This window comes from Vidua macroura, chromosome 11 (genome assembly GCF_024509145.1).
Source record: "Vidua macroura isolate BioBank_ID:100142 chromosome 11, ASM2450914v1, whole genome shotgun sequence".
Taxonomy (NCBI): domain Eukaryota; kingdom Metazoa; phylum Chordata; class Aves; order Passeriformes; family Viduidae; genus Vidua; species Vidua macroura.
In genome coordinates this window covers 18656382-18669333 of record NC_071581.1, presented here as the reverse complement: position 1 = coordinate 18669333, position 12952 = coordinate 18656382, and the positions used below count along the sequence as shown (strand labels likewise).

General features: G+C 44.1%; 1 protein-coding gene across 1 annotated transcript; it reads right to left on the bottom strand.

Moving 5' to 3' along the window:
* Positions 1 to 582: 582 nt before the first annotated feature.
* On the bottom strand, positions 583 to 12733 carry HSD17B2 (hydroxysteroid 17-beta dehydrogenase 2). Its single transcript, XM_053987534.1, has 5 exons — positions 12475 to 12733; positions 7255 to 7467; positions 6750 to 6935; positions 4093 to 4230; positions 583 to 2657 (listed from the first exon to the last, which is right to left on the bottom strand). Exons 1-5 carry the CDS (start codon positions 12731 to 12733, stop codon positions 2335 to 2337), a joined length of 1119 nt encoding a protein of 372 aa, XP_053843509.1. The 3' UTR covers positions 583 to 2334.
* Positions 12734 to 12952: the final 219 nt, after the last annotated feature.

Genomic DNA, 12952 nt, shown 5'->3' with positions numbered 1-12952 from the left:
TCAAATCTTCCAAGTAAATGCCTAATTTAATATGTCTGCAATGTGCAAGATAATATTCCTATTAGGAAAGTCAATGGGAGAAAAAAAGATTACATTTTATAACCACAGCCAAATAACAAAGCAACAATTAAAGATTGTTATGGAGATTGCTAGGCAAAGCAGCTGACTGACTGCTAAGACAAATTTCGGCTGTATAGTGTGCCTAAGGGCAAAATTCCAGCCCACAGAATTGATACCCAAATTGGGCGTGAAGGGGAAAACAGCCACGTCCATGCACGATGGAGATGGAGATAGGCTCCCTGGCAGCAAGCCCCCTCAGCCTGAGGCAGCCAAAACTCCCAGGCTGCCACCCAGCACACCCCAGCTCCACACTCACCTCTCCTTCCAAGCTGCCTTTGAGCCAACTGGGATCTCATCCTGCCCAAAACAGGACACCAGCTGCCATTTGTCCCTCTTCCCTGGAAAAGCTCCCCACCCCTTCCCCCTCAGTGCTCTCCTGCTGTGGGAACAAGGCAGGGGATGGAGCACTGAGCCCCAAAAGGCACAAAGGGTGAGACAAGACAAAGAGTCACAACCATCTGGTTACTAAATATTATATTGTTTTATTACACGTTTTTGTTGACATACTAAAAAATGAGGGGAAATAGATAAAGGAAAAAATTGGGAAAGAGAGAGAGAGAGAGAGAGAGAGAGAAATAGTCTCAGATTTCCTGAGTTCAAGACATTGAGTGCACTTCCTCCAAGGAAAGCAAAACTCTGCAACCAGGGCACTGATACAAACCCAGCAGGTGATAAACCTTAGTAGCAAAAGCAGCTATTGTGAGAAAGTGTTCAGGACAGGAGGGTTCCCCCACTGGAACACAGATTGAAAGGACGGCCCGAGCCCTCTGAGCATCCTCTGTGCATCTACAGGAGCCTGGCATTGATGTGACAGACATAGGACAGTGAGGAATAAATACCATAGCTGCAAATTAAATAGGGATTTTGTCCAGTTGAGTGCAAGAGCACATCACACGAGTAGGGTTATGACAGAAGAGTTAGAAGTTGCTCATGAAGGAAAGGAAAAAAAATGTGGCTACATTTAAAGCTCAGAATGTGATCACTTTCAGTTTATCATCACTGGAAAAGAAATGCATCTCGTCAAGAACAGGACACATGGCCAAACCATGGGACTTGGGGGGATGAGGATTTCTTTCAAAGTATCACAGCCTTTCAAAGCCCAGGGATGTGACAGACAATGCAAAAAGGCAGGAAAAATACAGGTGAGTTGCCCAACCACTTGCCATTGGCGAGTGGAGGGAGGGCACCTGGTGCTCCTGGAATGAAGTCAGGGAAGGGGGGTGACCCCAATCCATCAGAAGCTGGGCACTGGACTCCAGCAAAGCCCCATGAAGATTGACTGATCTTGGACGAGTGAGCACAAACTCCCCCCAAAGCAGAGGGAGACACAAGAAGGTATCAGGTATCACATGAATTCTTTGTAAACCCAGACTTGAGTAAGGAATTGTACAAAAAGCAGAAGTGACATTAGAGTTTACTAACAATTAGATAAGCACAGGCATATACAGGCAATGCACAGAATGACCCAGACAGACCTAAATTAGCAGCTGATATACCCACTATGACTATTTTTAGTACTGTAGGAAGGAAATTGTTTATCATCTCTTCATAAAGATCTTGATCTGTTTGCATTCATTCCCCCACCCCCAGCCAATTTATGTTTTTTATTCTAGCAAAGAGAGCACATTACAAACTTTAAAACTATACATTGAAACTGAATGTATACATTACAAAACTTGGGGGGGAAATGATAATCATTTCTCAGGTTCAACAACAGAACAAAAACACCAGATCCCAAACATATTAGGCTGAAGCTATAGAGAAAAAGACTTGCATTACACAGTTTTAAGTCTCTTCAACAATAGGAAAATATTAAACTTTTTACAAGATTTAAGGTTGGTGACTCTCTAGGGGTTTTTGTTTTGCTTTAACAAAACATATTCTGCATCTCTTGTGTGTTGGTGATGCCTTTAGAAGCAGACAGGAACTACATGATTTCATGAGGTACCTTACACAGAAAGCAGGATACAAAGACAACAGGAAAACACTAAAATTCCTCAAAAAATGTCCCATCTGGGAATACCTTTCTATTTATGTTTATCCACTGCTTTTCCCAAACATGACTCTTAACACAAAGATTTAATGTTAATGCAACTTAACAAAGGCAGCACAATAAGCAGCAGTGTCTGTACAGAGCTCTTCCCAGCTACCTCATCCAGTGAGATAAACACCAGTGGACACCTCAGAGGTTCTTGTTTTCATCTCCTGATGCTCTCAGCTCCCTGGGAACTCAGCACTCAGCACCTTTCTAATGAAGAAGTCGTAGAACCAGAGGGGGAAGCAGCAGAAGATGCAGAGGAGGACGTAGGCCCCCTTGCCAGGGGTGTAGAGGCCCTGGGGTCTCCTGGCCAGCAGAGCATGCAGGACAGAGCCCAGCACGGGGGACAGGTCGGGGGCACAGTAGGAGGGCAGGTGGAGGAGGTAATTCCTCAGCCTTGGGAGATATTCCTCTCCATAGGCCTGCCTGGTGTCTGCCGGGACGCTCTCCATCAGCTCCTTCTCCTGCTTGTCCCACTGCTCTGCTGTGCCTTCGATACCTGCAGGAGCAACATCACAGGATAGCAAGGGGGTTTGGGGCTGGATTTGAAAGGAATAAATCTGTAATTAATAGTCAGTGTTGATCTAAACTGGGGCAGTGAAGAACAAACACCACAGCTGGTCAGCAGCCAGTGCTTTTAGCTGGAAGAGGAGGAAAAGCACGAGTGCTTTGTGCTACACAAAAAGCACAATGTTCATGCCCCATTTGGCTCCCTGTTCTACCTAAAAATGCTCTCTCACAGCCAAATCAGCATTTTTTCTTTCCCCCTCCTCCCCCCTTTGTCATTCTGTCCCGATTCATTTTGTGGAGGTTTCCAATCAGTATTTATTATAAACAACTGAGGACAGGCAAACTAAGATGAACAGGATTCACTTGGGTTGGCCAAGTGCTAAACTGCCCTTTCACAGGAGACATTAGTATGTCAATACTCATTTCCTGAAGGATTAGCATTCTATTAGGACAGATTTAAAATTGTAATTTAATCTATTTGTCCACCCCATCTTCATAATGTAGGAATGAAAGCAGGGGCTTCTCCAATGGAATTATTGCCTAGCTACCAAAAATTAAACATAGCAAATAAAGAAAAATCTTTTTAAAAATATTTAAGTCTCAAACCCCAGGACTCAATTTTACCCATAAACCTGAGAGCAGCTAAGCAGGGCCCTGAAGGTGAAGCCTCAGGCAGGTTTCACTGATCACACAAAGCTGTCAGAGCCCAGAGCCTCCCAGGGCCCTTCCCAGGAGAGAAGCATTCAGGGAAGCAGCATTTTATGAAAAAGACCAATTTGATTTACATTGACATAAAAAAATGCTCTAGGTAGGCATGGGGTGCACTGAGGGCATGTGCAGCAGGAGATGAGTCTAGAAGCTGGACAGGCTCTGCAAAAAGTGCTCAGTTGAAGGGGGAGAAGAATTTGGAACAGAAAGCATCAGGAGCACACAGGGAAGGAGTGGAGAGGAAAGATCAGAGGACATTGACAGCAAGGAAGCAGGATGAGAGGTATTGCTGCAGATACTGCCAAGCAAGACAGAGCAGCTCAATAAAGAGAGCTCTGATATTGAGGAAGGGAGGAGTGATGGGGGACCTGAAGCTCCCAGGTGGGACAAGTGAGCCATAAACTCAAACTGGGCACACAGTGCAGCTCCGTTTGTCAGCTCCAACAAAGTTGGGGCAAAGGGAAGGCACCAACTGCCTGAATGCTGCCCTGCCTCAAAGCAAAGACAGCTCTGCCCAGGAGAGGGGAGGCAGGCAGTGTGCAGAGCTGGAGGGAGCATCTCTCACAAAAAAACACTGAGCTTCATTTCCATAACCCACATAAAGAATGGGAAAAAACATCCGACCCCTGAGAATCACTCGGGGCTCCGTTTGAGGCTGCTGAACTACAGGGAAAGAGGAGAAGCAGAAAGAACAACCCAAAATGTCAAGCACCAACCTGTTCTGAAGCCTGATGGATGAATTGCCATGACTTTAATGCCCCATTTGGAAAGCTCTTGCCTCATTACTCCAGAAAACATGGACAGAGCTGCTTTGGATGCCCCATACGCAGCGTACCTCGGTAGTGGAATGCCTCCTGCAGGAGCAATAGAAACCTGATAAACCTCAACAGTGGCTCTTCCCAGCCTTTATTTTCATGATTTAGAAGGGAGATTATAGCACAACCAAAATTATGCCTCTCTCCCTGAGGTTAAAGACAAGTCAGTGAGGGAATCTCTTCTTGCTAGAGGTTAAAAAAGAGTGAAAGTTGTAAATGAACAGTTGCTTACAGCAGTTACACTCAGTAACACCTGGTAAGACACCTTGTAGGGCAGAAAAAATAAACTGGACTGCATTTAAGGGTAAAAACTGCTGAAAGTTATGACTGTTGATTTGAGAAACACTGAATTATTTAGTTCATATAAATAGTGAAGTAGTAGTTTTATACTCCTGTTCTTGTGACTTCAAGCCCCTGCAATAAACCACAGAACAGGGTAAGTAATCTCAGTTCTAGCTTTATAAAGCAAACTGTCTTTCCTGTTCTTACCAGAAAGGCCAGAGAAAATAATGCAAGAGTGGGGAAACCCTCTTGCACACCAAAGCTGGAATCACACCCCATGAGTGACTGGACTCCCTGAGACCCAGCATAGAGGCAGATCCCCTGCCTATAGTTATATCCCATCTTTTTCAATCCCAGAAACATTTGTTCAGATGGGAAAGCTATGAGAACAGCCAGTACATTTACAAAAGCAAGCTTCCAAAAAACTGTGTCTCCCAAATGCAGAGATTTCCTCTGTCCCAAAAAACTGTCAGATTGTCACTACTTCAGTGCTAGAAAAATACAAACATGCTTTGATTTGAGCATCTTCCACAGCCCTCCCACTTCCCCCACAAGGTTGGTATTATCAGCACACAGGTTTAAGATCATCACAGCCACCACAGGCTGTGCTGGGAGGAGGGAACAGAATGAACAATCCTTTCCTTGAGACACATCCCTCCTTCTCCTGCCTGCATGGGCAGTTGGGCACATCCTGCCTCTGTTTCACACGCTACACATTCATCTCAATGTCCTCGAGTATTTTAAAGGAAAATACCTCAGATACAGGGGGATTTTCAGGTAAGCCACTGGTGCTATTGGGTATTGTACTGGGATGACCAAGGTATCACAGGAGCTGTTTACACAGAGCCATTCCCTTGAAGAAGTCAGGCCAATTATATGTTAATTATTCTTCTGTATGCATCTCAATAAGCTGGATTGGTTTGAGCCAATGGAATCACATACTTTCCCCTCTGAGGTCAGGCTAACCTGAGCCCAGTTAAATGAGCCCTACACAGACAGGAATAGATTCAGCACAATGAGACCTCACTAACTTCTCCATTAATGTTTTACCAAAGGACCCCCAGACCCTGAGTTAAGAGGAAACTCTTCACCCAAACCAGCCTGTGTGCAACAACATCTCTGCAGACAGCTGGAATTTAAGCAGGGTCATGATCAGCTCCTGTAAGGGCACACTACTCAGCACAGGGATAAATGCATTTATTCCTTCAAGGCAGCTCAGGGATTCTCACAAGGAATTAAGACATCTGCCCCAAAACACCCACAGTGAGAGCTTCACTTGGGTGCACAGAGGAAACAGGGCTCTGGCCTCAGAGCAGCAGCAGAAAGGTTCTTCTGATAATTCAGTCCCGATTTCTCAGCGTGTCAGCAATAAACAATGAACACAGGCATGCAAATACAGAGCTTATCTGGGATTATAAAGAGAAAGCAATGCCAGACAGTCATTGCCTGATAGCCAGACTGCAGCCACATCCTCAGCATAAAGGGAACACCTACACAAGCCACCTCAAAGCAGCAGGATTGAGGGAGACTCTAGATATGCAGAAGGGCAAAGAAAAATGTGGGGAGCACATGACCCAGCAAATCCCTAAGAGCTCTAACTCCAAAATACTTTCCAGCAGCATGACCTCCTGCTTCTAGCAGGTCTCATTTTCAAAGGAGCATTCTTGCTCCTCAGCTGTTGGCTACCAGATACTGCATTACTGTATTACATTAGTTCCTACATCTTAGCATCTCAGCTGTCCTCCTAGAATAGAAGGTCAGGTTATAAAGACATGCATATATATCAAAATTTATGGGGAAAGAAATTAAAAGCATATGTTAAAATCCAAAACCTTTTTAAATTTTTTTCATGGCAAAATACCACTTTGCTAATAAGTTAGGACTAAGTATTTCTAAGACATCCAAAATATTTTTAGAGAAATATAGACACACAGCTCCCAAGTTATCAACAGATATCACAAACACAGATTTCTGCCTGAACATGTTATAGAAATACCTGTGATGTACCAGCCATCTTTATGGAAGCTCACAAAGTTATCTCTCACAGCATCTAGAACACAAGATCTTAATTTTACTGGGATTTTTTTCACAGCACATTTTAGCCACATTAAACTCTTCTTTAAAGGCTGTTTTCTGGGAGTAGTATCCCAAACTAAAGAAAAACCTGGATTTATTATCTTAACATTTATTCCCTGGATATACTGACGACCCAGACTGACAGATGCCTTCCTTGGCATGTGCTCCAGGACTTGATGTGGTGCTTTAGCCCAGCTCACCTGCCATGCTGGATATGTTCACCAGCCTCCCCTGCGATTTCCGGAGCAATGGCAAGAAAGTCTTGGACACCTCCACAGCCCCAAAGAAATTCACCTCCATGCAGTGCCTGTAGGTGCTCATGGGGAGTAGCTCCCCATCAGCAGGTAAGCCCAGGATTCCTGCGTTGTTCACGACACCCCAGAGCCCTGGGAAGAGGAGAAAGCACAAGGCTGCAACACACCAGGAAAACAACTCCATAAGGATTACTCCAGTCAGCTGGATGATGACTTAAGACCAAAGCAGAGATGATCTGCAGCTATAGATGCACATCCCCCACTCCTTGGCCAGTCACTATCATCTTCCCATATCCCAGAAAACAGAAGTCATGGATGGAAATGCCCTGACTGCCCAAGACTTTACCCTGGAAATGTCCTACACACCTAAGCCATGGTGCAGCCATGAGATGCACCTGCTAAGCTGCTACATCAGGACTTCCATTGTAAAGAGGGGAGAAAAAAGCTGTACCTGCATTTTGCACCTTCTCTGAGACTGTCAGGTAGGCCTCCTTGACCTGAGTGGTGTTGGTGATATCCAGCTGCAGGACTGAGAGTCTCTGGGAACAGGAACGCCGCAGCTCCTCAGCTCCAGGGCCATCCTTGTTCAAAACCCCAGCGAACACAACAAAACCCAAGCTGTCCAGGTATTTAGCCAGTGCATGTCCAATCCCAGTGTCACTTCCTGAAAGCATCAAAAAAATATGGAAAGTAGGTCTGTCCTACACCATTAAAAAAAAAAAAATACACACATTGGAAAGCCATGCAAATATAAACAAAAATATGATGACAAAGTCCCTGAAATACATATGTCAGTAGAAAGAAAGGTTCAGATCTGAAGTTTGAGGAGCTGGACCTTTAAATGTTCCTCAAAGATTGACAGGTCATGTTCTTCTGACTCGGAGCTGGTGGAATCATTTCACCCTCTGCCACTGACAGATGCTCTGACTTTATACGTAGAGAAGAAATAAAGCCCTACTTTGGTTTTATACAAATAATCAGACTGAAACCTGATAACAAAAGTATGTAAGAAAAAAACCAAACAGCAAAAAAAAAAACCACCACACTAATGTTTTAACTTGAAATCTCCAATGGGCAAAGCAATTACAGGGCTTTCAGATTCAAATTCTTGGATTCTATTTCTACCTTCCAAAAAGTAGCATTATTTCATTCACACATCTACCACACAAGATCCCTCAGATAAGCACTTTTTATTACAGACTGTAACCAAGCCAAAACTAAGCAACTGTTGCTTTACCTGCAAAGCTTTCCAATGTTTTCAGAACCTAAGAAAGCTTCCAAATGACATTTTTGTGCTAAGTCAGCTACTGAATTCATGTAAATTTGCATCAGAATTTCTCTTACCCTCTCTATCATCTTCCAAACTTATTCCCAAACTTTGTCTATATAAAGGGATGACCTAGCAGCTGCAGGAAGCACTATTAGAGCAAACAAACAATGGTCTTTGGGATCACAATTATGTAGTTCTTCCCATCAGGCACCAATGAAGGATACTTAACAAATAATTTGATTCACGAGTCTGTCCCTGTGACAGAGTATTTTGGTGCTGCTACAAACTAAAAGACAAAATGGTTTGGGTTGGAAAGGACCTGGAAGATCATTTCATTCCAACTCCCTGACATGGACAGGGACACCTTCCACCTTCCCAGGTGGCTCCAAGCCCTGTCCAACCTGGCCTTGGACACTTCCAGGGATCTCTGGGCACCCTGTGCCAGGGCCTCACCACCCTCACAGGGAAGAATTTCTTCCTAATATCTGATCCCGACCTGCTGTCTTTCAGTTTGAAGCCATTCCCCCTTGTCCTGTCACTTCATGCCCTTGTCATCAGCTCTCTTGGAGCCCCTTTAGGCACTGGAAGAGCCTCCAAGGTCTCCCCAGAGCCATCCCAGCTCTCTACATCTGTATTCACAGGGGAGGTGTTCCAAGTCCTCTGATCATTTTTGTAGCCTTCTCTGGACTCACTTCAGCAGGGCCACATCAGAATCCCCCCTCCCCTGCAGCCCACACGTTTTTTGGAAGGAGACCAGGACACAGCCGGATGTCTGGGCTGCCAGCACACGGTCCTGGGTCACATTCACTTCTCATCAACCAACATCTCCATTTATTATAAGTTAATTTTAAGTGTTTTCTCTCCATTTTTAAAATTCTGGTTTCCATTCTTCCCACCTGCAGTGAAACTTACTCCATAAGGAAAGAAACACATCACCCATGTCCCCACCAAGCCTCCCAGAGCAGTGACACAGGAGTGACAGGGAAGGAGTTCATAGGGGCTGTGCTTCAGGAGCTTTGCAAAGGACAAGATTAGGAGGAAAATTAGGAGTTTAATAAATTAATACAGTTTTTACACTGTAAAGCATCAGCCTGTTCTACAATTCTGCACCAGATCCTCCACTGTAACTACAGCAGAGAAAGGTCCTGGATGCTGCTGTGCACTGGGATCCAGCATCTCCTGCAATAACAATTTGCTACATCAATGTTCAGCTCCCAAACCCTGGAAACCAATGTGAGAGAAAGGACTGGAACTCCTGCCAGATCTTTTACTATTTTCTTGTTTGTGGAAGAGCTGCAATACTTCCTACTTAACCCTACTATAAAATTCTGAAGGTTTCTTGGTGTGATTTTGGCACACCAAGAAAGACATCAGTGTTATTCACAGGTCTGCTCCTACAGTCAAAGTATGTTGTCAATAGAATTAGATTGCCAAAGAGACTCATCATAAGCATGCTAGATCCTCTTTTCTGGGTTCTGTCTTTTTAAATGGGGCTTTAGTCCTGACTGGTGAAAAATATTAATTCCAGGTGGCTTGAAGAAAACACGTACTAAATGTCTGGATCAATCAGCGCATCTTGAAAAAGTAGAAAAGAATTGCTCATGCTCTATTTAATTCCTAGGAAGAAAAAAATCAGCTTTTTGGCATTTCTGAAGTCTGCAATTTGCTGAAGATGCACCAGAACACTACAAATATCACATCAAGCTTCTCCAGTCCTGACCTGACTGAATAAACCTGCATTCTTTCAATTCCCTAAAGAGCCAGAAAGAAGCCTGCAAATATCCCAGACACTAAGTTTGGGAGTGGGGTGATTTTCCTTCTTTTAGTGAAAAACCCTTCTTTTAGATCAAATCCTTCCTCTTTCATAATTTCCAGAAAGTACGCAGCCACAGCTACATATTACCTAAGTTTTACGATGCAGCTTTAGCTTGAAAATGGGCAGAAGAGAATGCAACTTGAACTTGGGATGGGCACAGCAATTCCAAGAAAGCCATAAAAGTTGTTTTGATCGTTGCCTGATGCTGGGTTTGTCCCTGGCTTTTTAATTCCAAAACAAATATGATTTAAGTTTCAGATCTGTTATTGAAGTCCAGAGAAGCTTTACTCTTCCAGCTCCTAGAATTCAAAGAGTCTCCATAGGGAAAAAAAAAAAAAAAAAAAAAAAAGGAGAATTGCTTCCCAATCACACTCTTGCTTCTATGCCAAAAATAATTTGTGGGTTATGAGAAGACTTATTTTAAAGAAAGCAGTCACTATTGACTGTGATGGATCCATTACTGAGAATTTACAATTAACTCATGCTGAACATGCACCAAATCACTCCCCAAGAATGGAAAGACCAAATTAACTGGAGAAATTCATCCCAATGCACATAGACTAACCAGGGACAGAACTTCACAACTCCTGTTACTTCAGGTCTTGGTTGTAATTTAATTTTTAGGGAAGGTGGCTATTGCATTTACCACTAAAGTGTTTGCATGCTGGGAGCTTGTTTAAGGACATTGGAGCTCTTGCTCCCACCCACAGGATCCACAGCAGAGTTTCAGCAATGGCTTTGAGCCTGCTCACATGCCCAGTTATCCATGTGAAAAAGCATTTTGACCACTGGGCACAGTTTTTCCCTTACCCTGGTATTCTACTGAACTGCTGCCTTATTTATAATGCAGAGCAGCACTGGTACAAGGAACATCCAAAGAGGACCAGAACAACCCATGACAGAATCCAGGGAGAGCAGCAGAGCTTGCTCCGGCCTCTGGCCAGAGGCTCTCAAGGAATACCTGGCAGGTGCTCAGGACACAGCCACATTCCTCAGCCCTGCAGGGCTGAAAGGCAGAGGGAAAATGAAAAAATAATTAAAATCACCACTTTCCACCAAATGCCTGCCTGAGGTCTTGTCTAAACTGGAGAAAATGACATCAAAATCTACTTAAAAGGCACCTTGCACCTGCAAATGAACCGGGCCACACATCCTGTAGTTGGTATGGGGGAAAACACCACAATCAGAGCAATTTAATCAAAACAGAGGTTGAGTAAAACTGCTGTTTCAGTTGATGGAGGGTTTAATGGATTGCATAGGACTCCAATAAAGTCAAAGAAGAGCCTCCTCAAATTAGTCAGTGTCAGAGATGTCCAAACTTGCATTTCTTCAGGACAGTTGCAGCACAGGTACAAGGAAAGAACATTCCCTTACTGGACTATACCCAAATGCTCCCAACTCCCTTATATTGCTCTAATTCAGACTCCAGAGCAGATAAGCACTCCCAGAGAGTGCTTTATCCTGAAGATTTGCAGTCTTACAAAGAGCAAGGAGATGCCCAAGTGCAAGCACATCCCCTGAGTCTGCAGAGGTGGGAAAGGATTGCTCCCCATTCCCCACACCAATATCCATCTTCACCTGACACACTTACAGGGAGAAACCCAGCTGGCAGATAAACTGCAAGGGGAGCTCTTGCTGCTGATCTTGTCCTCTCTCAACTTTTATATTTAATCCCTGTATTAAAGCTTGCTAGGCAAATCTAAATTATTTCCAGGTGTCCCTATAAAACAAAATGAAATTCTGCTAGAAATTGCTATATATAAACCAAAGCAACTTAATTCAGCATTCCAGTGGGGAAAAAAAAAAACCCAGAAAATAAAACCCAGCAAGTTAAGAGTGCAAAAAGCAGTCAGCAGGCACTCCAGTTTAAAGGTTTGATTAACACAAATAAGCAATATCTAAATAAACAATACCTAAAGTTTTAGAGGAAATAGGAGAAAAGCCATGAAGCTACAAAAATGCCATCCCTGCAAAATAAAAGTGGGTTTTGAGTGGATCAGAATGGTAGTAGAGACTGAATTAATTAGCTCTGAACTTTCTCTGCTAGTGAATTACTCCCTCCTAAATGATTTCACAGAAGGTTTCAAAGAGATGGCACCAAACCAGTGTCTTGAAATATGTGCATGATAGACACAGTGTATGTATGTACACACACACCCCCAAAAGACAATTGTACATCCATAACCAGCACAATTAATTCAAGCAAACAAAAATAATGTATGAATGTAGTGTTCTGAGGGCTCCCGGGAATTACTGCCTCTCCTAAAAAATTAGACCATCAGAAGTATTCTTATGCTTCTTGCACCAGTTAATTTCACAAGTATGTCTAAAAAGCTACTTGTAAAGATTAAATGAGACACTAAAAAATAATAGCATCTATTAAGATGCTTTTCCACTTAATTTCAGAGCACTTATTTACCTGGAAAAAAAAAAAAAACCATCTCTGCCAAAGCAAATAAAACAAGCAGAAAAAAGGATAAAAGGAACCCTCACAAGCATGCACTAACCGGAGGACAAGAAGTTTTCCAGCCCACTTGTGAGAAAAGGCAGGTTTTGTTCGTTTCTGTGCACTGGCAGCGCCTTACCTGTGATGAGCACGGCTCTGTCACCCACGGGCAGCAGGTCGCTGTCCCCCAGGCACACGGAGCACACGAGGCACATGGCCACAAACACCCCCAGCCCCCCGCCAGCCCCCAGCGTGGCCACACACAGCAAGGCGGGCAGGAGGCTGCAGAGCAGCACCTTTGCTTTGCCCAGCGGGCTCCTCTGGGCCATGGGGACCCCAAAAAGCCTGGTGACACGTGTGCAGAGCCAGCCAAGGGGGCTGCTGGCCGCAGCATCCATCGGCAGGGGGGAGCAGGCAGCACTCGCCCCACCGCCGGCTGGGTGGAAGCAGGTATTGCTAAATGCAGTGTGTGTTATATAGGAGCAGGGGGTGGGGCAGAGAAAGGGGACTCTGTTTAAAGGTTTGACATAATCTCACTTACCCTTGGCATCAGCAAGGAGCAGGAGCCTTCCTTTCCTTACCTTTCATTCTTTCTGCCTGACAGCTCCACCTTCTGA

Coding starts and splice junctions, on each gene's coding strand:
- HSD17B2 (XM_053987534.1), bottom strand. CDS start 12,733: ATGGATGCTGCGGCCAGCAGCCCCCTTGGCTGGCTCTGCACACGTGTC. Junction 7,468..12,474: donor CAGAGCCGTGCTCATCACAG/GTAAGGCGCTGC, acceptor TGATGCTTTCAG/GAAGTGACACTGGGATTGGA. Junction 2,658..4,092: donor TCCATCAGGCTTCAGAACAG/GTTGGTGCTTGA, acceptor TTGCTCCTGCAG/GTATCGAAGGCACAGCAGAG.